The sequence below is a fragment of the Pleurodeles waltl genome, chromosome 10 (assembly GCF_031143425.1).
Source record: "Pleurodeles waltl isolate 20211129_DDA chromosome 10, aPleWal1.hap1.20221129, whole genome shotgun sequence".
In the NCBI taxonomy this organism is placed as follows: Eukaryota; Metazoa; Chordata; class Amphibia; order Caudata; family Salamandridae; genus Pleurodeles; species Pleurodeles waltl.
This window is the reverse complement of record NC_090449.1, coordinates 846,742,265-846,768,971: the sequence shown is the minus strand read 5'-3', so window position 1 is coordinate 846,768,971 and position 26,707 is coordinate 846,742,265. Positions and strand designations below refer to the sequence as shown.

At 44.6% G+C, this 26,707-nt stretch overlaps 1 protein-coding gene across 1 annotated transcript in view; it reads left to right on the top strand.

Annotated features, from left to right (window-relative positions):
- Positions 1–26,707, top strand: part of LOC138261947 (macrophage mannose receptor 1-like) — a 683,716-nt gene that overhangs the window by 640,104 nt on the left and 16,905 nt on the right. Inside the window, exon 28 of the mRNA XM_069211540.1 lies at positions 4,487–4,675. Within this exon, the coding sequence (XP_069067641.1) occupies positions 4,487–4,675 (189 nt within the window). The remainder of the gene's footprint in view (positions 1–4,486; positions 4,676–26,707) is intronic.

Genomic DNA, 26,707 nt, shown 5'->3' with positions numbered 1-26,707 from the left:
CTGTCAAACTCTGTTTTCTGCCCTCGCTGCAACACATAGCTACCACTGCTGCGTGGTTACTTTGTGACTGACCCCTAAATTTTACCTGCACACAGCTGGCATTTACTCTGCGATGCATTGGAGTGGCCAGTTACTGCTGTGGCAACACCTACACGTCACTGATTTAACAATTCTATTCAGTTCCATTCACTCGCATGTGGAGGGATCAGAAATGGCTGCTCTGTTAGGCCTAGTGTCATTCTGTGGCACAAGGCACAGTTGAGACTCGGCTCTCCCTTCATTCTCTTTGTGGCCCCTACTATGTAGAAGCAATGAGGCTGCCTCTACTTGACACCTGTGATGCTTTGTGAAGTTGCATGTGCTCCCATTTCCTGCCCACCATTAGCATCAGGTGCTCTGTACCGATACCCTGCAGTGTAGTGCATGGTAGTGCTATACAATGCAGTAAGGCAACAGAACGCAACATTGTACAGTAATACACTCCAGTGAATTATACTTATATGCAATGTAACACTAGGCAATTCAGCAATATAATACAACCATACTATGCCTGTAACACAATGCAAAAAACGGACTACAATTCAGTGCTATACAATGTTATGCTCGTCCACAAAACCTCTGATACATTCTCGTTATCAATCACTTTTGCTGTGCTGTCAAATACACACATTAGCTAATACTTTAAACTGTGTTAATCGCTTGTCAATGCATTCACTGAGGCTGAAGTGACATACCTACTAGCCAGCATACATGGATCTTCAGATACGGCCAGGAGTTGTTGATAGTAAAGCTGCCTCTCCACTGTTATTTTTTAAAATATTTAAGTTGTTTTTTTTACTGAACAATCAAGAGAATGAATCAAACACACAAAAGGTGATTGGAGAAATGTTTGCAATACATCTTACGACTAGCAAGAGCTCAGGGTAGCTTTCCAACTTGTTGTGCCTTTGTTAGCGATGCTACCTCAAACTAGACCCAGTCATAAGCGAATCAGTCTGGTCAGATACTGCTCCAAAGGAACAGTCCAGCCATAACTGGCAAGCCAGGCCTTCTCAGAGCTAAAACACAACCAACCCAAGACTGATTTCAGCCTGATTGGGCCTCTTCAGTTGGGTGTAGCTTGACTCCAGAGGCACAGTGAGCAAGGGTCTCAAATCTGACCATATTCCTAACCATTAAGGCATTACTTCAAACACACAATATGTGACTGGAGGAATACTTGCAAAATGTTTAACCACTGGCAATTCCTCTGGGAAGCATGAGAACCCATCATGTTATGTGGGTGGGCACTAATTGTGCAGCTAGTTGTGTGAAAGGCCTCTTGGTTTGCCAGTTCCCATTGGCGGACTCGAGTCTACCTAGAGAGGCCAGTTTGGATGGCTGTCTAGAGGTGTCAATCTCCCTTTTGCTGTAAGTGGTCTCAATATTTTTTAATTAAGAGAACTGTGCATTTTGAGTGGCTCCTACAGTGTAAGCAAACTTAAAGTTGTACACTATCACAGGATGGATGTCTACACACTCTTCATTTGGATAACTGTACTGCATCAATGTCGTCCAGGCATAAACTGAGCTGCTTATTTCAACTGCAACTGGGGAAAAATATCATATAACAGTGAGATTATAATTTCATTGAAGCAGTTGTTGCGCTGTTGCAGCAAGGTAATTTAAAACTATGGGGGTCATTCTGACCTTGGCGGTCCATGACCGCCATGTCGGAGTGCGGCGGAAGCACCGCCAACAGGCTGGCGGTGCTTCCTGGGCGATTCTGACAGCGGCGGTAAAGCCGCGGTCGGAAAAGGGGAGCCGGCGGTTTCCCGCCGGTTTCCCGCTGGCCCAGGGAACCCGCCATGGCGGCGCTGCTTGCAGCACCGCCATGGGGATTCCGACCCCCTTCCCGCCAGCCTGTTCCTGGCGGTGTCCACCGCCAGAACCAGGATGGCGGGAACGGGTGCCGTGGGGCCCCTGGGGGCCCCTGCACTGCCTATGCCACTGGCATGGGCAGTGCAGGGGCCCCCTAACAGGGCCCCACAAAGATTTTCACTGTCTGCTGTGCAGACAGTGAAAATCGCGACGGGTGCCACTGCACCCGTCGCACCCCTTCAACTCCGCCGGCTCCATTCCGAGCCGGCTTCATTGTTGAAGGGGCTGTCCCACTGGGCCGGCCGGGGGTCTTCTGGCGGTCGCCCGCCGGCCCAGCGGGAAAGCCGGAATGGCCATTGCGGTCTTTTGACCGCGGAGCGGTCTTTCGGCGGGAACCGCTTGGCGGGCGGCGACCGCCGACCACCGCGGTCAGAATATATCTAAATATTTAGAAGACAATATAATTTTGTTTTGTTAGAATATTACTGGTCTGCTTTTTTCATGTGTCCATAAAGCTACTGACACATATGAATGGCAAAGATTGTCTCCTCTTATAGACTGTATAGCTGTGTGAGCCATATTTTATAGAGACCATAGTAGCATATGCATATTTACTTTGTTTGGAAACGGATTAGTTACCAGGAAAAAATCAAATTTATCAGAATACTATTTATGTTAATGCATCTTGTTGCCTTTGTATACCTGTAACAGTTGTATATCAGAATATCACATGGAGAACTATCATACAACTAGGAGTAGATTTTCAGTTATTAACTCCAATGAGGCAATATTATTTTAAATGACATTCAGGACAAGATATTTATGCAAGACTGAATTCTGGCAACAATATTTGGGTACAATAGTCTGTGAGATCATCATAAATCAAAGTTACAAGTATAAAGTATGTGAGTATATATGTGGTATTGTATTGTGGAAACATGGCAAAAACGTTATGCATACAGTCAACTAGTGATAGGCGAGGTAGCTGGGTTCTCAGGACAAAAGTGAACTGTTACTTTATTGTGATGCAGTGGCCCTTAAAAAGATGCACCTTTAACTATTTCCTAACTTGGAGCAGGGTTGGGGTGGTTCTAATGGATATAGGGATGGTGTTCTAGATTGTGAGAGCATAAATCTCCTTCAGTATAAATTAGGTTCATGACAAAGTATTTGAAAGACAAACTTCTAATACAGTGCTGTTTCTATAGGAGCAATTTGCAAATGTAATGGTCTGAAACTGGGTTGCTAGTTGAGTGTAGTGAAACTCTTATCAAGTAGCAATCATAATCCTTTCCTGGTTGCGAAGCGAGTCTGATGTATAGGATGCAATGTGCATCAGAAGCAATGCGAGGTCCTGGCTAGGTGATGCATCACTCAGCAGCAGATCCGGGAAGTTGCAGAGTGCGAGATGAGGTCCTTGCATGCAGATGCCTTGTGCCAGGGTGGTTCTGATGGGCTGAGTTGAGTGAAGTGATATCCTTTCATGGAGATGCATTCCGCAGCAGCAGTTCTGACGGATTGCATTGGACTAGGCAAAGTCCTTTTGGGGATGCATCAGCTCCGATGGGCAATGCAACGTCCTTCCATCAGGGAGATCCACACAGCAGGTGTGATGTGTCAGATCTGAGGGTGATGCATAGAGCAGAAAAGGTGAAGAGCTCTCTCTGTGTGAGATTTGCTGCGCTCCCACAGATGGGATGACAGCTTCATCACCTTCAGGCCCACTTCACATAATTAAGGATGCAAGTGGCACATCTTGGGAGGGCAGGGCTCACAGATGGCATAGTCCAGGTGCTGAGTTCAAGAGAGTTGGAAATCTGTTATGTCCCTGAGGCTTCTGATCAGAAGGCTAGCTAACTAACCCTTGGAGTCACTCTGATGTTCTGGGTTCAGTGTTATCCTATGGGAGAGGAAGGCCTTGCAGTAGTGAAAACCAAATGTAATAGTTTGTCACTACCAGAACAGGTCAAACTTAAAATTACTTGTCCGATACACTGCACCCTGCCCACTGGGCTGTTCAGGACCTACCCTATGGTTGACTTACATGTATTAAAAAGGAAGGTTTGGGCCGGGCAAAAGGTTTATTTTGACATGTTGACATGGCACTTTAAACTGCTGACAGAAGCTGCAAAGGCAGAAATGAGATGTTTAAAAGGCTACTTAAGTGGATGGCACAGTAAGTGCTGACGGTCCACTAGTAGCATTTAATTTAAGCCCCCTGTGTTCATGTAGTACCAATTCACTAGAGACTTACAAGTAAATTAAATATGCCCATCAAGCATAAGCCAATTTTACCATGTTTAAAGGGGGGAATCACAAGCACCTTACCACTGGTTAGCAGTGGAAAATGTGTGCAGAGCAAAAATGAAGTCAGGAAAATAGGAGGACTGAAGGCAAAACATGAGGGGGAGCTATTAATGTCAGGTCTAACAGTCATATATACCATATATACCATAAACTACAGTATTATTAATGCGTAAATGATTTAGTTTATCTTTGTTACATTTGTTGTGTAGTGATGAGTGTGATCATTTCCTCCATTCCTCTGTAGCCTTGGTGATTGGGTGTGGTTATACAACAGTTCAGTTTATCAGTGTGATAATCTCATACTTGTCTGTCTTCCTAGGCGATTGGCTATGGCTAGATAACAGTGCTGTTGATTACGTAAATTGGAAAGAAAGCTCCGAACAAGTTAGTAGCCGACAAGTGTTGATAAGATCATCACAAGAATGTGTTTCACTTAATGCGGAAAATGGAGAATGGCACAAGTCACACTGTTCTAATTACAAATTTTATGTTTGTAAAAAGAGAAAGGGTAAGTAATATATCTTAATTTTAAAACGCCAGCTCATGCTTGTATTCCTTATGTGTGCTTGCTAATTACAGTTCAGTGCTTTTGGAAGCATATTACAGCTTGCAGACTTCTAAAAGATATATGCTAGGTTTCTTAAAATATACTTTTGAGAGAAAGTCTGCTTCGTTTTTAAAAATGGCGAAAACGCATTGGTGTTCATCATTACCTGTGCTGGATGAAATATGAAACGTGCTCACTATCGAAAATCAGTGCAAAAGGTGCCAGAATATGGTTTTATACTGCACATTATTTTATCCTGCACATATTAAAACACCAGTTTAACATAATAATTGCCAGGAAAACAGATATGGATTTTATCAAAGTTCTACCTAACCCCAGTACGGTTTTAATTTGATCTCAGTTGCTAACTGGTATCTATCGCTGACTGTTGCAGCTTATGGAGATATGACTGGGTGCGTATAGTTTCTGATGTGCTCTATCTGATAAAGCTTGTAAACATTACCAACAACGTGTATCTTTGTATCAGCGTAGTCATTTTTGCCTCATCAGATTCCCTTCCATTGAGCTGTTCAGAAATTAAATAAAACAAACGCTCTTAAATTAGAAATGTAATAAATAGCTCCAACCTCATCTCTGAATACATTTAGTAAAGTTGAAGATATGGTCTCAAATAAAATGACCTCTGTCTGCCTTTGCATTCTGGTTCCAGTTTAAAATTACCATTCAAGAAGCTGCTAGTCCTCCTTATCAACTTAGAGAGCAGACAGAACATGCACAACTCAATCAACTGTGAAATAGAATCGCCGATGACTGAAAGAATTAATGTACTTTCCTAAGTTTTAAATGTCTGCACTTCCCTATGGGACTAGTAGGAACTTTTTAATGATTACAGCCGCATAGCACAGGGCGATAGTGCGAGATCACCATAGGTTGTTGGATTTTTCTCTGATATGCTTCAGCTTACTCCAGGCAAGACAATGCAAGACAAAATAGATGGTTTCAAATGCCAAAATGCACATCACCTAATCAATTATGCTTTACGGAGCGAGTAGCAAGGAAATAGCAGAAATGCAGCAAAGTAGCTTTAGGAACATGCCATGATCTAGGAAAGGTCACAGCAGTAGAAGTTACGACATCGAAGATGGCTACAGAAGTACATTCGATAAGAAGTGACATATTTTTATACATGGCTCAGTGCTATTAAAGTGTGACTGGTCATTTTTTAACAGAAGTTAGAAGAACAACTTGACTGGAGACAAGCTCATTTGTACCTTCGATAGTGCATGAAGATAGAAGTCGGAAGGATAATCTGTGTTTTTCAGGTGTCCATAGAAATCCACTTTATAAATGGGAGGGAACTGAGCCATGTTCTGGATTCCATCAGGGCAGCCTGATTTAAGGAGACACCAAGACATGTGCCCAAGACACCTTTAGTGTTGACAAAATAGGAAGATATTGAATACCTTCAAGGATGCTACAATTATTCCTAATAGAATGTTCAATCATGACTTAATTCTATTACAATTTGATGTAGGCTTGCTAAAATCACATGTATGCCCATGGAGATTAAATGTGCAAGAATGTAAGACTGTGTATTTTCCTAATGACACACGCACACAAGAATGGAGGATCAGTGTGCTCAGTTTGAACACTGAGGGTTGCCAGAAAGCATATGTGAGAGGTGAAGTAATGAGATACTCAGCTTTAATTAAATGCAAAGTTAAGCACAAACAATTTCAATTGGAAACAGAAATAGGTGATCTTACCCATGACTATAGCAGTTCACAACAGGATGAAAAAAATAGTCTTTTTTATAAACAAATGTAATTGGTTTTGTTGAAAGTTTAGCAAAGTACGTCACACATAACTCGCCCATCCCACTCCCACCCATTTTTCACCCCACCCTCAGTAGCCAGACTCATTAGCGAGTGCAAGTTTGCGGTACAGTTATCTATGTGGAGGTTAGTCTGTAATATTCCCACCATTGGCCTCATCTTTTGCTAACTTTCCGAGGGCAGCCACAGGCGATTTAGATTGGTTCTTCCTCATTTGCGCACCAGCGCATACCTGCTCACCATAATTTAATACTAGGCACTTTGGGATGCTTCCAGGAATGTGCAATTTCACATTTGGCCACTGTTAAAAATTGGGTATTTGGTTGGCATCCAGGTTACCCCCTGTCCAAGGAAGTACCCTCACTCTAGTTAGGGTAAAGGAGAATCACACTCAGTTAACCCCCGCTTACCCCCTTGATAGCTTGGCATGGGCAGGTAGGCTTAACTTCAGAAGCAACGTGTAAATTATTAGTACCAACACACACAGTAATACAGTGAAAACACTATAAAATGGACACCACACCAGTTTAGAGAAATGGGTAATATTTATCTAAATCAAACAAGACCAAAAGGACAAAAATACAACGTACACAAGTAAAAAAATGAATTTTCAAAAGAATAGGAGTCTCAATCCTTCAAAAATAGTGAGAATGCTGTTGTTACACAAAGTACCTGTTTAGCGTAAAAAATAAAGCTGCACAGGCGAGCGTGTGTCGGAAAAAGGCAGCATTGTGTTGATTCCTTCCTCGCAAGGGAGGCCGTGCGTCATTTCTTCTCCGGTCGGGCTGGTGTGCGTCGTTTCTTCTCTCATGCAAGAGAGCAATGCATCGGTTCCTCTGCAGGCACCTCGGGTCCAGGCATCCTTTGCGTAGATTTTTCATGCCCAGTGATGTTACGCTCAAAATCCTTTTGCACGGTGTCAGGAAACTGTGTTGTGTGGGGCTTGAATCATCATCAGCAGCTGCTAGCGGGTGTTGCACGTTGTTTCTCCAGCCATGTTGCGTCAATCTCCCAGCTGCAATGCAGGTGGAGCATTGATTTTAGCCACGCGGCCAGCAGCACATCGTTTATCAGCTGCATTGCGGGTGGTGCGTCAAAAGTTCCCCCACACAATGGTCTTTGTGTGGATTTCTGTCCTTTTCCACCAGCTTCACCTTTCAAGTGCCCAGAGACAGGTTAGGGCACCACTTGGCAGGGTAGGAGTCTCAGCAGAGAGTCCAAGTGCTGGCAGAGAGAAGTCTTTGATGTCCCTGAGAGTTTATCAACAGGAGGCAAGCTCAGTTCAAGCCCTTGGAGATTCTTTACCAGTGGGAAGTCACACACAAGTCAGTCTTTGTCCTCTTTGAGACAGAAGCAGCTACTGCAGGACAACCCAGCAAAGCACAGTCACAGGAAAAGGGGTAGTACTCCTCCTCCAGCTCTCCAGCTCTTCTCCTTGGCAGAGGTTCCTCTTGGTTCCAGAAGTAATCTTGAAGAAATCTAACTTTCAGGGGTTTTGGATCCAGTACTTATATCCCTGTCTGCCTTCGAAGTATAGTTACTTCAAAGGAAAGTCTCTGTTGTTTACAAGATCCTGCCTTGCCCAGGTCAGGCCCCAGATACACACCAGGGGGTTGGATACTGCATTGTGTAAGGGCAGGCACAGCCCTTTCAGGTGTGAGTGACCACTCCTCCCTCCCCTCCTAGCACAGATGGCTCATCAGGATATGTAGACTACACCCCAGCTCCCTTTATGTCACTGTCTAGAGGAGAGGTGCAAACAGCCCAACTGTCGAACTGACACAGACAGGGAATCCACAAACAGGCAGAGTCACAGAATGGTTTAAGCAAGAAAATGCGTACTTTCTAAAAGTGGTGTTTTTAAACTAACAATCCAAAAAACTTCACTAAAAGATGTATTTTTAAATTGTGAGTTCAGAGACCCTAAACTCTAAATTTCTATCTGCTCCCAAAGGGGATCTGCACTTTAATAACATTTAAAGACAGCCCCCATGTTAACATATGAGAGAGATAGGCCTTGCAACTGTGAAGACTGGATTTAGCAGTATTTCACTGTTAGGACATGTAACACACATCAGTACATGGCCCACCTTTAACATGCACTGCATCCTGCCGATGGGGCTACCTAGGGCCTACCTTAGGGGTGCCTTACATGTATTAAAAGGGGAGGTTTAGGCCTGGCAAGTGGGTACACTTGCCAAGTCAAATTGGCAGTTTAAAACTGGACACACAGACACTGCAGTGGCAGATCTGAGCAATGTTTACAGGGCTACTAATGTGGGTGGCACAACCAGTGCTGCAGGCCCTCTAGTAACGTTTGATTTACAGGCCCAGGGCACCTTTAGTGCGCCTTACTAGGGTCCTACTAGTTAATCAAATATGCCAATCACAGATAACTCAATCAACAATGCAATTTACACAGAGAGCATATGCACGTTAGCAGTGGTAAAGTGCTCGGAGTCCTAAAGGCAAAAAAAGAGTCAGAAAAAATAGGACGAAGAAGACAAAAAGATTAGGGATGATCCTGCAAAAAACAGCTAAGTCCAACAGCCACCAAAGCTGCCTTTCCCACCAACGTCCTGTCACCTCACAGCCCTTCAAACCCCTCCGTTATGCCTAAAAGGGCTAACTTTGGAATCAATTCTACCATCTTATTGAGGATTGCAGAGAAGTGTTGCTTATATGGGTCCAATACTGCGTGATCACAGGGCATCACTCAACAATGTAGAAGAATCCATCGTGGAATGTCAACAGCGAGCATATATGGAGTCAGGCACAATACCTGCATATCAGAGTTGTTGGGTGTCAGGTAAGTACTGTGAATGTAATGCACTTGGTTCAATCTAGTCTTGTGGAGAACCATGCAGGCTCCAGCCACTCAGCCTCCCCCAACTCGCCCACCCATTTCTTTCATCTTTGGTTCAGTGAGGCCATTGTCTCTGGTGTGTTACAAATAAGAGTATGGTGTATCTGGGAGATACCACCTAGGCCTGATTCCCCTGACAACAGTTGCCCCTCTGTAGGGCTGAATTCCAAGATCTCCAGCAAATGGGATGTGCACTGACCCAGGGAATGATGCAGAAACTAAATGTGGGAAAGGGTAAATTGGGATTAAAACTCAGTGAATGAGTACATAGCAGAACCATGCCAAACATCACTCAACAAAGTGATCCCATTTAAGTCCCAATGTCAGAATCCCTCCAAGTGTGCCACTTGTTCCATTCAACAACCCACCCAGAGGGGAGTTTGCCGGGTCAGGCACCTGTCCCAGCCTGTGAATCATGCTGTAATTCTTCATACCAGAAAGGTCACTCAAGTGGCTTCCGGTCGGATACAGGCAATGCAACACTCCGTCTAAACTGAGGTCAGACAGTTTGAGTTGATAAGCCAGATCATTCCATCCAATTGTCAGCCAATCATTGATAACCCTAAGCTGAGAGGCACAGTAATATTAGGGAATATCTGCTGCTTCGAGACTCCCATCATACATCGAGTGGCAACATTTACCTTGTGGGATACGGGTGCGACCCCTCCATGTAAAAGAGTGGAGCAATCCTGCCACTTCGGTGAACCATGTATTAGGAATCTGGATTGGGAAGTTCTGTAAGATATAGAGGAAGCAGGGGAGTATCATCATTTTGATCAATGCTACTCTGCCCAGGATATTCAAAGGAAGGTGTTCACCATGCCTTTACACTCTTTGTGGTCCCACCTAAGAGGAGGTTAACATTGAGGGTGCATGTGAGGTCTGCTAGAATGGAAATATGATCTCCCAAGCACTTGAAACTGAGATGGTTAACTGGGATTCAGGACTCCCAGTCTAAAGATGTGTGATCTCCCTGCAGGAGAACAAGGAGTGGCTTCCCCCTGTTCATGCAAAGGCCTGAGGCATCCTCAAAAAGATGCAGGAGCTCCAGGGCCCGAAGGCCTGAGACTGCAGAGTCAGCAAGGAACAGGATCATCATCAGCATATAGTGCAATTCTGTCCTCAGAGGTTACGCTCTATCTCCACCCCTGCAACTGGGCATCACATCGGAATATCTGGGCCAATGGTTCAATGGCGAGGGCAAAGATGAGCACTAATAGTGGACACACTGGTGGTTTCTGTGCCAGATTGTGAATTCCTGGGATAACACACCATTAACCAGGACTTGTACGATTGGTCTACCATAGAGAATTCCCATGTCTCACAAGCAAGGGCCGAAGTCTATCCGGAGTAGCATTGATTCCAAGTAGCTCCAAACCACGGTTTAAAGGCTTTTTAAAGTTGACCAGCAAAAGAGCTGCTGACTCCGAGAGACCTCCTATGTGGGCCAGGGCCACCTGTACTGTATGAATACAGAGATGGGTGCTCCAGCTGGGCATAAAACTGCATTTGCACGGGATGAATCAAGGAGCATCTGAAGTCTTGTCACCAGGATGTTGGCATATGTTGCAATGTCCGCGTTGATCACCGAGATGGGTCAGTAGGACTTACAAGCTGCCACCGACTGCTTCAGTTTAGGAATGACCACTATAGTTGGGAGCTCAATCTCTGGTGGGAATGTACCTTTGTGTCACCGCCTCTAAGATGATGCAGTGCAATAATTTTGCAGAAATTAGAATAGTATGAATAGGGGCACAGAGTTCACCACTCTTTATGTCCCCAATGGCAGTTTGTATTTCATCTGTGGTGATTGGTTCATTTAGAGTTTGGTGTTGGGGTTGACTCAAACAGGGGAGGGGTATGTCCGCAAGCAGCCGGGCGTGGATGACAGGCATGCAGGTTTTCATACTAATTTTGTTAGACTTGGGGGTCTTTGGTTGGCAGTCAGGTTACCCCCTGTCCAAGCAAGGACCCTCACTCTAGTCAAAGTAAAGGAGAATCACCCTCAGTTAACCCCTGCTCACCCCTTGGTAGCTTGGCACAAGCAGGCAATCTTAACTTCAGAGTATAGGTGTAAAGTATTTGTACAAACACACAGTAACTCAGTGAAAACACTACAAAATGACACGACACAGGTTTAGAAAAATAGGTAATACTTATCTAAGCAAAACAAGACAAAAATCCAACATACACAAGTCAAGTTAGGAATTAAAAAGCAAAAAGAGTCTAAAATCCTTTAGAAAACAGTGCTAATGCTGTTAGCATGAAAAAGTACCTGGGTTATGTCAAAATAACACCGCACAGGCGAGTGTGCATCGGAAGAGGCCAGCGATGCGTTGATTTCTCACTTGCAAGCAAGTCCGTGCGTCGTTCCTCCTCCGATCGGGTCAGTGTGCGCCGTTTTTCCTCTCCGAAGGAGAGTGATGTATCGATCCGGACAGCCACCTCGGGTCTGGGCAGGCTTTGCATTGTTTGTTTGCACCCAGCGATGGTTGCTTCGAAAATCCTGCTGCACGGTATCAGCAAAACCGCGCTTTCTGGGTCTCAACGTTATCACCCTCCTCAGCGGGTGTTGTGCTTGTTTCTCCAGCCACGTGCGTTGATCTTCCAGCTGCGATGCAGGTGGAGTATAGATTTCAGCCACGAAGCTGGCAACACGTTGTTTCTCAGCCGCGTCTTAGAAGGTGCATCAAAATTTTCCCCGCACGTCGATCTGTGCATGGATTTTCAGTCTTGGTCTGCCAGCTTCACCTTCCAAGGCCCCAGGAACTGGATTGGGCACCACTTGGCAGGACAGGAGTCTCAGCAGGGAGACTAGGTGCTTGCAGGGGAAGTCTTTGATGACTGTTGGAAAATGGGTTATTGGTAAGGGCAGGTAGGTACCTACACTTAGCAATAGGCCACTAACCTCCACTTAGGTCCAGTTAGGTCTCAGTAAATTAAACCCAGCTCAACCCTTGGTAGCTTGGCAACGAGCAACAAGGCTTAACTTAGGAGATAGAGTGTAAAGCATTCAAATATCATAAAACAGTATGTAAATAAAACACAGGAAACAGTTTAAAAATCCAAAACCAATTTATATAAATAGATTATATTTTTATCTTTAAAATGACACAAAAACAAATAAAATTGGATAAGGGAAACCGGAGGTATGAATTTTTAAAGAAGTATTGTTTTTTTAGTGCCTAGAAACAAAAAGTGCCAATCGGGTCATCTGGTTGCACCTCGACTGGGGCAAAGTCAAACTTTCAGGCCGACCGCCATGGAGCCCAGCTCAGCTACAGGCCGCGGGAGGCCTCGGTCAAAAGTTTACCTTCACACTTAGTCGTTTTATGAAGATTTTCTTCAGCGGGACGAACCTGCCAGTCCAATCCGACCTCCTGGAGCCCTTCTCCGGATACGCGTCGCGGGAATCCTCGGTGGAGATTTTTACCTTCGGACGTAGTCGGTTTTTTTAGGTGAAAATCTTTCGACTGGGGTAAACCTGGATCTTGATCGACGTCCCTGGAGCCCTCCTCGGATACGCTGGCTGGGAGGTCCCGGTCAACTTTTTACCTTCGGACGTAGTCTCTTTTTTGGAGATTTTCATTACCGGGACGAACCTGCAAATCAGGCCGGGTCGCGTTGAGGCAAGCCGGCCAGAGTTGCTGCGGCAGGTCGGTCCCTCTATAGAGCTTTCTTTCAAAAGTTCTCAAAACTTCTCTAAACTTCTGGGGCTTCTCCCAGATGTTCTTTTAAGGTTCTTTTGGGGTCCACAGCTCACCCTAAGGGTCCAGAAGCTCTGAGATGATCCTTGGGGGGTGCGGACTACAACTCCCAGAATGCACCTGGTGCAAATTCCTTTTATGGCCACTGGGCAGTGGTCAGCTGGTTGATTTCTTCAGGAGTTGGTGCAGGGGACTCTGGTTAGCAATTTTTTACCTGTAGCAAACAGGGAGTCTCTCCTTGAACCAGTTGAAGCCAGGCAAAGTCCTTCTTGTGGTGAAGCCCAAGTGTGCAGCTGGTGCAGGTTCCAGGTGCAGGCCAGGGGTCCAGCAGGGCAGTCCTTCTTCTCCTTTGGTTCTTCCTTGTTGGAATCTGATGGGGATCTGAGGTCTGGGTGCAGGTCTGCCAGTTTTATCCTTTCTCCTGGGTGAAAAACAGGGGGGTCCTGATTCTCCAATCAGGTGCAGGGTCCTTCCCCCTGTGATGACCACTTCCTGGGAAGTGTGGCAAAAATCAATCCCAGGAGGCAACATTCTTCAAAAATCCATCATGGCTGAGTCTGATTTTTGGAGGTTACATCTGGCTGTGCCCACCCACTGGTGTGGCTAAAAATCATAAACACACCCCTCTCCTGCCCTCTCCTAATCTAATCAAGGGGGCACCTAGTTGTCTGGGGTTGCAGGAAGTGGAGGTGTTGCTGGTTGCTCCAAATGTCCTTCTCTGCCTTTGAAGACCAGTTTGGCAGCCCACCCCCTTCCTGCCTCACCATCTGCTGAGGGGAAATTCCCTCCCACAGGCACATCTCTTTGTGTGAAGCCAGGCAACTTCACACCTCATCAAGGCAGCCTGGCCAGGCTGCCAGAGGCTGGCCAATTGGGGCACAGCATCAAAAACAATGGGCAACTTTTCAGGTAAGGTTTAAAACTCTTTACCTGAACAAGTTATATTAAATGCAACAACTGGAAGTTGTGGAATTTATTACAACAATTAATTTGATACCAAATTCTTGGTATGCATCATTTAAGGAGACTTTAAAAATTAAAATAAAGTCTCCCCATTCTAGCCTATGAAGGCCATTCACTACAATGAGGGAAAAACAAATTTGGCTGTTTTTACCTCACCAGGGCTTTAAAAACTATTTTTATAAGGTCTCTTCTTATAGTTACATGGCACCCAGCCCTAGGGGCACATAGGGCACACCTTGGGGGTGACTTCTACGTAGAAATAAGGTAGTTTAAGACTTTGGAACTACTTTTAATTCCAAAGTCGAATTTGCATATAACTTTAATTTAAAAGCAGCCAGCAAACCAGGCCTGCCTTTAAAATGACACTGGGCACCTCACTACTTATGCTGTGGTGCCTAAACCTACATGCCCTACCATATACTAGGGACCTATAGGTAGGTTAACCTAGCCCATTATAATTAGCCTAATTTGCATATCCACTTTACACAGAGGACTGGCCCTGGACTGGTAAGCAGTACCCAGGGCACAGCCAAGTGTCAGTAACCACCAGTACCTGTCCAAAAAGTGCAGGGTGACCAGGGCAAAAAGGAGGACTTTCCTACAATGACCCTGAGACTTCAACAACAGGAGGCAGCTCAGGACATGCCCTTGAAGATTTCTTCACAAACAGGAATGCACAACACAGTCCAGTCTTTGTACCCTTGCACAGGCAGAAGCAGCAACTACAGGACAGCTCCACAAAGCACAGTCACAGGCAGGGCAGCACTTCTCCTCAGCTCTTCAGCTCTTCTCTGGGCAGAGGTTCCTCTTGATTTCCAGAAGTGATCTAATTTCCAGGGGTTTGGGTGCCCTTCTTATACCCATTTTGGCCTTTGAAGTAGGCCTACTTCAAAGGAAAGTCTCTCTTGTTTGTTAAATCCTGCCTGGCCCAGGCCAGGCCCCATACAGACACCAGGGGGTTGGAGATTGCATTGTGTGAAAGCACGCACAGCCATTTCAGGTTAAGTGACCACTCCTCCCCTCCCTCCTAGCATAGATGGCTCATCAACGGTGCAACCCACATAGTGTGGTTTTGCTGCTACTGTGCGGCAGGATTTTTGATGCAAACATCGCTGGGCAAGGAAAAACAACACAAAGCATGCCTGGACCAAATGTGCCTGTCCAGATCGACGCATCGCTGTCCTGCAGAGAGGAAAAATGATGCACGACGACCCGACAGGAAGAGGAACGACGCAAGGTCTTGCTTGCGGGTGAGAAATCGATGCATCGCTGGCCTTTTCTGATGCACACTCGCCCGTGCGATGTTATTTCGATGCAACCCAGGTACTTTTTCATGCTAACAGCATTAGCACTGTTTTCTAAAGGATTTTAGACTCTTTTTGCTTTTTAATTCCTAACTTGACTTGTGTATGTTGGATATTTGTTGTTTTGGTCTGGTTTTGTTTAGATAAATATTTCCTATTTTTCTAAACCTGTGTTGTGTCAGTTTGTTGTGTTTTCACTACTGTGTGTGTTGGTACAAATACTTTACACCTAGACTCTGAAGTAAAGCCTGCCTACTTATGCCAAGCTACCAACGGGGTAAGCGGGGGTTAACTGAAGGTGATTAGCTTTTACCCAAACTACAGTGAGCATCCTTGCTTGGACATGGGGTAACCTGACTGCCAACCAAAGACACCATTTCTAACAAATTGGAAAACCTCTCTACAGTATTCTCTTGAGTACTGGTCAATGACCCAGTGGTATCTTCCATAGCATGGAAATGTCTAGCGCTAAGGTTTCTATTGGCTGGGTAGTACAGAAGCACAATGCTCTTGTCCCCATGTTCATATAGTCACTGGGTGGCTTCATGCCAGCATTGGCAAGTGTCTTGGAAAGCTAGATTGTGAAGAGACATTTTGCCTGTTTCTTTCTGCTGGTTCAATGATTCCGTCGAGTTCAGTGCTATTGCAGTTTCTGGGTTAAGTATGTGAGTCTCCTGGTCAGTGATGGCTCAGTGTTTTTATTTGTCCACGTGTTGAAGGTATGATTTGGCTAGCCCTCACATTGTGGGTTTACTTGCAGCTGAAAGGGTATCAGCTGCCTAGTCCATCCGTTTGTTTGTCTCAAAATAGGAGCCTGGTGCCAGAGAGAGAGACAACCTACAAGCCCCTTCTCAATGAGGAACCAAGTGTTTAGATGCACATAGCACTTTTGTGGCACACTGGTGATGCAGGAGCATGGACATTCTATGGCCAGAAGAAAGATGTAGTCAATGCAGGACATGGTCCTGGTAGATACAGAGACATGAGTAAATCCCTACACGTTCCATCCTCTCCAAAAGTCCCAGAGTCCCAGGGAGTCTGCCCAGGAAGTGAGGGTCCTGGAGAGGGCCAGCCAGTCACATGAGGGGGGCCGGTGATATCTAAAGTCATGTTACAGACAGCATTGAAGTCCCCTGATAGCAGTAGCACCCATAGAAGATGTTGGCAATCACTGCAGTGAGGTCTCTTAAGGGTTTGTCCCTGCAAATGGGGATATACGTAAATGCTCCTCAAGTTGTATGACTTCCCCTCCACGGTTCCAGCAACTCTTACGTATATCCCCAGGGGGATCATGGAATGCCTGGGTGGTCACCATTGGAAGGAGTCCATGAAGGATTTCTGTTGAAAAAGCAGAATGGTATACGCAATCATAACCAAATCTTCAGAGGTATGAGCTAAGGGTTCCCAATACAAGGGTCTTCTGTAGGAAACCTACACCTGATTGATGATGGTGGAGGTACTTCAGAACCTCTGTGCATTTAATACAGTCCAAGAGACCATTAACATTCTCAAGATTAGCATAAAATCCATGGCAGACATTACCTAAGGGGACAGGGTCAATGAAAGAATCCACCAAGGGTGATGGAGCAAGGGCCACAAGATAGGTATGGGAGCATGAAGCACAAAGCAAAACATAACATTATAAACATAACATTATCCAACATTCCCCAACAGCCCCACCACCCCATACTTCCACCCCTGAAGCATCTGTCGTCCAACAGAATCCAACATTGGAAACACAAAAAACACAGCAGGGTATTTGAGGTGGGCCTTCTCTGTTGAAGAATCAATATGCAAAGTCATACATATGGCACCCTGGATCTACCCCCAATGCTCACCAACCACCAAGGAGCAGGAGCTCTTGACTTAGCCACGGAGGGATTACCTTCATTCGATGCAGCAGCATCAACGTCCTTGGGCTTCCTGATGGTGGCAATAAGCTAAGGGATTGTCAAATTCCATCTGGGACACTCGGGGTCCATCTCTGAGGAGATAGGGGAATGGCTCTGATGCTTCCACCAACCCTTGGATTGGGAACGTTATGGGTCTGGGATTGGGTGATGGCTGTACTTGTGAGGTCCAGGCCAGTCTGGGTGAGATCATCCGGTGGCTCGCATCTTCAGGAGTTCGTTGCTCGGTTGCCCATTCCCAGGCCACCTCCAGCATGTCAAAGAAACGTGAGTAGGAGCCATGACTGACTTGCAGTTATGCTGGGAAGAGGAGCATGTATTGCAGGGACAAAGTCTTAAGTTTCTGCTTTACAGCATCAAAGAACTTACTTTGCATTTGTGTTGCTTTTGAGGAATCTAGGAAAATCATAATGTGGGATGCCTGAAAATGCAACCTGCCTTATTTGCGTGGCTCCCAAAGAATGGTGTTCCAGTTGCTGAAGTTTAGGATCTTGGTAATAATCAGTCGAGTAGGGGCCCCAGGAGAAGACCTTTGTGTCAGTGTCTGATGCATGTAATTTAATATGTTTTAGACATCTAAAGCTCAATGTACACTTGCTCACATCCAGCAAACACAGTATTAACAGGGAGAACAGACATATTGATTATTAGCACTATAATTTAAATAAATGGAAAGCATAAACATGAGACTAGCAGCAAAAGTGGGTAATGGACAATTGATCGCCAGCCATGTAGAAATCATGAATCCCTTTAATAAACTCTTTAGTTTTCTCTTTCACTCTGAATATGAAACCGCTGAAATATTCCACTCACAGAAGAAAAAAGGCTATCCCCAGAGGAAGAGATATCTGAAAATGAAACACAAAATCCATAGATGTGATGGCAGTAGGAAGGATGCCAGGCCAGAATAGACTGCCTCTTGAGTTCTATAAGATTAACAAACTGGAAATAATACATGATGTATATAATGTATTATTATGTATAATGTATAATTGTATATAGTGTATTATGATTTATATAATTTATAATGTATAAGATATAACTACATGATGTATATAATGAGGCATCAGAAAAAGCGACAATAGCTTCTGAATTCAATAAAGTGTAAATTTCTGTGATCTTGAAACAAACCTAAGAAGGACACATTGTTATGTAGCAGCCTTAGACCAATATCCCTAATTAATACAGACATGAAAATCTTAGCTAAAGTTTTAGGTGAAAAGTTTTAGGAAGCGTATGAATTGATTAATTCATTCCTCACAAATTGGGTTTGTCACTAGTTGACCCTCAAGTTTCAATTTACAGACTTTATCACATATAATATGGCAAATACGAAATTAGAAGGATGACACCAACGTCGTGCCATTAGACAGGAAAAAGTTTTTGATCTTGTGGAATGGAAGTACTTTAATATTTTGGCAAACATGGGAAGAGAAGCAGGCTTTATAGGGAAAGTAAAATGGTTGTAAACACGTTCAGTGGTGATTGTCAGCTGCAGGGTTTTTATTTGATCACCCCTTAAAGTATTAAGGGGATCTAGACTAGGACTCCCACTATCCCACGTCTTTTTTAACTAGTCTTGGAACCCCTACCAGTGAAGACTAGAAAATCCCTCTTGAGAAAAAGGATATAGATAGCTGCAGAGGAACAAAAGGCCTTGAAAACTCCAGTGATATAATGGTGATTATAAAAATCCACAACATTGATTCCATGGCTTGATCATCTAGATTTTAGAAATGTTCAGAGTATAATGTTTACTAGAATAAATACGGAAGTGTTGCCATTGACAACATGCATAATCAGGAATGCATTAGGTGCTGCTTTGTTTCAATTCAAAACAAATACATTCAAATGTTTGCAACATTGCTAAATAGAGGATTGGAAAAATAACAACAGATAATCTATGCCCACTCCTAGATGCCGTCACAAGAAATTTGGACAGATAGTCTGAACTGGAATTTTCAATATGTGGAACGATCTAAATAAATAAAATGAACATTGCACGTAGACTCAATACTGAAGATACCTGCTAACTTACTGAAAGCTATGGAAACTTGAATAAAATCATTTATGCAATGGCATTCTAAGCTTAGGCTTAAAATGTCAAAATCGTAACCCTTAACATACTCAGGGGAATGAGACTGCTGACTGCAGAACTGTACAGGTTAGTGTAAGAGCCCTCAGCCTTAGGGTGGTTTTCCCCCCAGACATTTTTCCTTTCTCCTCCATTTTTGCTGATCTCACTTTTGCTGGCCTTAGAACTCTGTGCATTTGACCACTGCTAACCAGTTATAAAGTGCATGTCCTCACACTTTAAGACATGGTAAATTGACTTATCCTCAATTGGCATATTTAATTTACTTGAAAGTCCCTAGTAAAGTGGGGCTACTTATGCCCAGGGCCTGTACATTAAATGCTGCAAGTCAGCATGCAGCACTTATTGTGCCACCAACTTAAGTTGCCCTGTGAACATGTCTCAGGGCTGCCATTGGAGCCTGTGGAAGCACTTTTAAACTGCCATTTCGGTTTGGTGAAATTAACATGTTGTCAGGCCCAAACCTTCCTTTTTAATACATATAAGTCACCATTAGAGTAGGCCTTAAGCAGCCCACAGTGCAGGGTGCAATGTATTGAAAAAGTAATTTTCACTTTTACATGTCCTGGTAATAAAAAACTCTTAAATGTGTTTTCTACTACTGGAAGGCCTATCTCTCCTGTAGGGAAACATTGGAGTTACCTTATTACATTCAATAAGCTGTAATTTCCAAATGGGAAGAAGTAATGAGTTCATGTTTGGTGTCTTTGTAATTGCAACAAAGATTCTTCTTTCATAGTAAAATTGGATTTTAAGATACAATTTTAAAAGTTGGTATTTTCCTCCCTTAGCCATTCAAGGCCTTTAGCCTGTCACTTGGCGACATGGCTTGGTGTAGTTGAAATTTGGGCTTTGTATGTTCCTCCTAGACAGCCACACACAAAAGAGAGCTTTGGTATACCGGTAAGGGCCATCACTGGCAGAATCAGAGGGCGGAGTTGGCTGTGTTCTGCCTCCATACAAAGGGCTTCATACCCTCTAGTAGTTGGTCTGGAGTCTGGACAGGGAAGGCAGGATGCCTGGGCATCTCAAAGAGAAACCTCTAGAAGCTTCCCCCTCCCTCTAGAGAAAGAGTACCAGGTATAAACATTGGACCTTAGGCACCAAGGGGCCAATTTAACTAGAACTCATGCAGCACAGCATTTCACCTTGCTGTGCTCCATAATAGGGTACGAGCAGTATGGCACATTCCTGGCTTTTCCCCACAGTGGCACACATGGTGTGGCCTACACCAATGCAGGCACCATTCCACTTTGTGACAGACGTACATAAGATACACCCTACGTAAAAATGGTGGAGGAAACTCGGGCTGCACACACAAACCTCCGCCCAGCGCAGGAAAGCAGCCTGCCCTAGGGAGACAAAAACACGCATCTCAAGCACTGAAAGAAAATAGACCTGAGAAGAACAGGAAAAAATAGAAACCCACGAAGCACACCTGCAAACCCAACATGTAAACACTGACAAGAAGCAGACATAGGTACAACACATAAACACGGTCTCAAGTAGCAACCATCAAACTAAGAGAAACATAAAATGGAGATTGGACCAAGGAACCACAAGAGAACCAGTGCACTGGGGAGTACTGGTGCAACGAAAGACAAGAAACTCACCAAACTAAGGACATTTGCACACATCATAGAAAGAATGCAGACACTGAACATGCAGAAGTGCGGCTTCTGCTGAAGATGAACTACAAACCATAGACAGAGACCAATATCAGAATGGCACAACCATCTCACACAGTCAGGAAGCTTATAAGAATCCAGAAATCAAGCAAAAACTCTGATCTTTGTAGTACTTACTGTAGTACTTACTGTACACAAGGGTGCAATACCACAAAACGATGATCACTGCACTTTAATGTCACATACAGTGATGTTGAATGGTCATTGAAAAGTAAAAACTGAGTGCAAACATGATTGTAGGTATGTGAAGATGAATCTCACTCTCTTAGTAAAGGAGGTTTTGTTAGTAGGTCATAAAACAATAGCTTGCAGAATTCTGCTGCTTGAATCACTGTCCTGCATGAGGGATAACCACCTTCAGATTGCCACATTTTCCTTTGGATAAGCGAGCTTTGATTTTCATTTTAAACATTAATACAGTGCACCTCTCATTCCAAGAAGCCGTGCAGCACTTTACAGTAGAGAATGCGTGACAGAGTATGTTCTTCCACTTTGGTATTCCATCTGCCACATTGCCTGGTAATGGAATCAAATTAGAATTAATGTGTCATAAGAGTGTAGAGATCATGTCCTGAAACTTGCTGGGATCATATGTATGTTGGTAGCTATTAGTCATGCCTATGCTGAAGGCAGCCTCTCTGGGTTGGCTCCAGAAATTAGCAGCCTGATGAGAAATAACTTGCTGCCAAAAGAAACTCATATCCCTCATATTTGAGATTCATACAGCAATGTATTTATCAAATATATTTCTACAGCATGAAAGTAGGTTCAAGGGCAGTGGAGAATAGGAGATACAACTGTGTAACTTTAGTGAGCTTGAGTTGTCAGGTTTTACTGGAAGAGAAGCAGGTTAGGACTGAGTCGGAGGTTCTCAGGTAAGAAATGCCACAATTTTGGTAACAGAAAGTCTATTTATATATTTCACACTTTTAAGTTTTTGATGTTCCAAGGAGTAGGTTTGCTTTACTTCTCATGTCTCTTTCTCCTCCACTGAAGTGCAGTTTGTCTTTTCCGATGACTGGGCAGATCGAGGTGAAAGGCTTTCATTGTAATGTAACTCGTTTTGAAATAGAATATGGCTTCCACCGGAAGGTGTTGGAGGTGTCTCAGAATCAGCAGTGGCTAGCAACTAGGTAGAGTGGGGGGTCAAATATGTGGTGGGTGAGTGCACACATGCAAGGTGAGTGGCAAGTATAAATAAAAAGAAACACCCATGTACATCGCTTGCAGCATGACGTCCAACATCCTCCTTGCTCCGGTCCGTGTTCTGCTCTGTCTCCTCATGCTCCAGTAAATTCCCCTAACCAATCCTGGTGCTTCTCTCATGCTGGTAACTACCATGAGAGAAGCTACAGGGTTGGAGGGAGCAGCCTCTCTCAGCTAAACCAGCTATGTTAGAGAGGTTTAAAATGTACATGTCTGGATGACTGTCACAAGACAGACAGCCAAAGAGTCATGCACACTTTGAATCCAAGTGCACAGCCAGCCCGCCAATCCTCCCAGCTGCAGCAGTGGCCCTGCCTTTTTCCTGGCAGGGTTGAGGACCTGTGGATGAAAAATAAAATGGTAATAAATTAACTTTATTATCATTTTATTTTTCATCTCTTGGGCTTTCCTGAGGGACATGTTTGGCAGTGGGGCAACGCTCCTGCTCAGAATGGAAGTAATTCTGCCATTTAGAGGTGCAGCATATTGGATTGCTTTAGCGGTGCCACGCTGCCAAGGGAGGCCCGCTGGCAACACATTACCTCTAGTTGGATACAAGAGCAGTGGAGTTAACTTATGCTGGCTTGTTACAAGATTTGAGCAAGGCCTCTATTGCAAAAAATGTCCTTGCAGCCTAATTCTCAAATGTAGGCATTGGGCTATGATAACTTTGTACTGAAGTCCTATTTTTAAAGTTGCAGCTGAAATTGAGAGTTGTTTTCATAATTCATATCTATGTCCCGCATTTTATGCTGATGACTTTAGTTACATGAAAACATATTAATGGGTAGTAGAGCCGAACAGGTGTCGTGTATGGCAACACTTACTTTAGAATTGATACTTCGTTTTTTATTTGACACATCTCAGTGAAAGCTAAGGACAGACTCATATTATTAGGCATTGCACAGAGGGAGAAGAGAATACCATTTTATAAGGGAAAAAGTCCAGTGACAGGTAGAGGGTATCACTAATTTTAATAGAGCAATGTGGCTGAGCCGTGGCCCACTGGCCTTAAACCACCGCCGCAGATGTAAACAATCCAAAGTTCGAAGAAGCAAAAGGGGGACCATCTTTTCTAAATGGAATTTCTGAAAGGTACATACCAGCAAACTAGCACGAGGTTCACTGGAGAGTTTTATAGATTGGTGCATATAATTATTTCCATTTATGAAGAATGTAAAAATACATATCAAATTATGCATTTCAAGGCATGCTGAGTGTGTGAATAATTTCCACTACTGGACGATCGCATATTGTGTGCTCTGTTTGATTCTCGGTGATGGTTTCAAAATACTTCAATCACGCTTGCTGATCTAGCTATCTTTGTTAGATGCTGCCTTAACTCTGTGATAGCGACAGTGATTACAACCCAAGCCTCATTCACACTACTCATTCATTTATTTATATATTTATGATTTATTTATTTATTTAAATTTCACAAATGAGAGCTAAAATACAATGCAACCTAGGACTGCATAACAACAATCACATGGCCGAAGCTGCAGGAGTCATCGTCCAGTAGTAATAGACCACAGGGTGTCCTTTAGGCAATGTCCCAAATGTGGAAGAGTACGGATGGAAGCATATGGAGTCCCCCTATCAAAAGCGAGGCCTCATCTATTTAGATGCCCAAGCTCTGACAAAAGATCACGTACAGGGATTCCCTCATTCACAGAGGAGGGCTATTACAATGCAGCAGCACTGACAAGGCTAGGGGTACCTCAGTGGTGGGTATAGTCATGGGTCAGCATTTAGGAATGAGGCTCATACCTGCAGGTAGGTCTCATGTTTGTCTGACAGCTTTGACAGCTTATAAATGAGCATGTCATACAAAGCCATTTTGAATATCTTGGTCAGACACTCTGTGTGTGTGTGGGTTGGTGCACCTGTGACAAAGAATGCAAAGTTTGGCTTTGGTTTGCACTGCAGACAGGAAACAAAGTTCATGGTGCTTGACGGTAGGAATGTCAGTGGTGTCATGCACCATTACAACGTACCAACGCATTGGGTAAGATAGGGGTACAATCTGTTTATTGTGTCTCCCACTGCGGCCCTTAAGCCTCAGACTGCCAGGCAGTCATATAGTTTGTGTACTGTGACGGAGCTAGATTGTGTGCATCACTAACATTGTGAGTGGTTCAGTGGCCCGAGCACTCCAGTTTGACGGGGGTACAGTACCAGTCTTGAGCTGCCTTGAAGTGATATAATTTCATGGACTCCCGTACCCCGCAATCAAGGTTCTCCAAGACCTCTGTCCAGTCATCCATTTGCAGTCTCTCCTGCCACACGGCTCGCATGCTCTTTGTCTGGGGTAAGGACTATCAATTCTGTATCAGCATGATCTCATTAAAACAACCCCAACTGTGGAGGTAGAGACTATCGAGCAGGGTGTTGCACCCACAGTGGCATGTCCAGTTTGCTAAAGAGGCAGTGACACAGTTGCAAACATCTTCATTCCTGATTTGGAGGGAGGTGGAATTCCTCCCTCAGCTCTTCAAACGATTTAAGGGTGTTGTGTCACCACAATGGCCAGTTGGGCAAAGCTTCTCCAAGTCGGATGCTGGCATTCTGCTAGAGGGGCTTCCCCTTCATGTACGTAAGTGTCAGTCAAGATAAGGTTGTGGGCACACTTCCAGGAGCAGACCATTTGCTTGGATCATAGCGTTGGAGAGTTGTCAAGGACTCAGGGGGCCGGGTCTGTGCCGGTGCATGTAGGTAAGTTGTGCAAACTGTAGCATTAGTTTGTAGTGTTCCACTGAGAGAGACCTAGGCCACTGTTTCTCCTGTTGGAAATTAGTTTAGGTATTGCAAGCCACACTTTCATGATGCCCCATGTAAAGACTTTAATGTATCTATCTTTGGAACTAAACAAGGATTGGAAGTGGGAGCATGCCAAGAACATATGTGAATCTGGGGAGGGTTAATAATTTTGATGGCTTGCATCCTGCCTCACAGTAAAAGATTGAGGACCATCCAGTTGGCATTATCTGCCTAGGCACACTCAATGAGGGGTTCCAGATTATCTAGTGTCATGCATTCTAGACTCCTGTTTACGTAGATTCTCAGATATTTGAGGTGGGATGGTTTCCCGCAAACCTGGTTGCCCTCTATGGTGGACTTTGCCATATTGTTGGAGAGGGGCAGGGATTGGCTCTTGTTTCAGTTGCAAATGCAGTGATGAGCCACAGAAGGGCTGGGAGGGAGGTTCATGCATCAGTAAACGTCAGCAGGATGTTGTCTGCTTAAAGAAGCATGGTTGTGGTAACCCTGGTGTGGGTATACCCACAGTGTCTATTAGTGGATGACTGAGGCTAAGGGCTCAAGGGCAAGCAGGGAGAGTAGCAGGGAGAAAGAATGCCCCTGCCACATCCTGCATCGTACTGGGAAAGGTACTGATTTGAAGCCCTCACAATTCACCTATGCTGTTGGGCAGTCATACAGCCACCGTACACTGATAATGAATTTGTTTGGTCGCTTTGGTGCAGTGGCTATATATAAAGCTAGGGAAGGGCGAAGCAGATGATGAGGGTGCATGCCGTGTTAGCTACATATAGTAGCATAGAGGAGGAGTGGGGTATGCAAGTGTGGGCCCTAGGTACTGTTGTTAGCAGGTCTGCAAGACTCCTTAGCTGGGGGCATAGGGGCCCCCCTAGTCAGTGGTGGGAAAAAGCCTGTGCACCTGTCTGTGTGTTGTTGGTGGGAAAGAGGGATGCGGCGTGGTAGTGGGAGGGAAGGAAGAAGGGTGAATGTGAAAGGATTATGGGCAATAAAACCAAGGGTGACACAGAAGGAGGGAAGTAACCGTGGATGGATGAGGGAAGAACTTTGATCAACACATACAAACCTCAAGGACGCCACATCCCAGGAGCCCCAAAGCCCTGGTGGAGGGGAGGAAGAGGACCGTGCCCTCAGCAGTAAAGGGGTTAAGGTGCTGCAGCCACAAATAGTAAAGTGAAGTCTTTGCCAAGCACCGACTGGAGGGTGATTGGCAGGGGAGGGCATGTCGATCATTACCGAGCCTAGCTGGTATGTAGAGTGTGACTTGTCCCCGGCCAGAGGAAAGACAGGCATGACAAAGGGGCATAAGGAAAGGTAGCAGCAGTAATGGCCAGTCAACATGTGGGCTGGGTGGCAGAGGGGGCACAACACATCTACGGGCAAAAACATTCAGCAAGGCACCAGAACATTGCAACACTACATTGCATACAATATAAAACAGAGAGCAAGTGCAAATACAGATACAGAGACAGAGGGTACTCACCTGACAGGAGAGGCAGCAGGTCACAGGTGGCCCTAATGATCATCTCCGGTGCAGTCCGGATCCTCACTGATCTTCAGCGGTGAGCAAAACTTATCTTGCCCCAAGTCCTGCATGTTTTCCAACACTACCCTGATTACTCTGTTTTTCCTGCTTTGGGACTGGAATCCTTTCCGCTGCAGTCTGCCTGTATTGTGGGT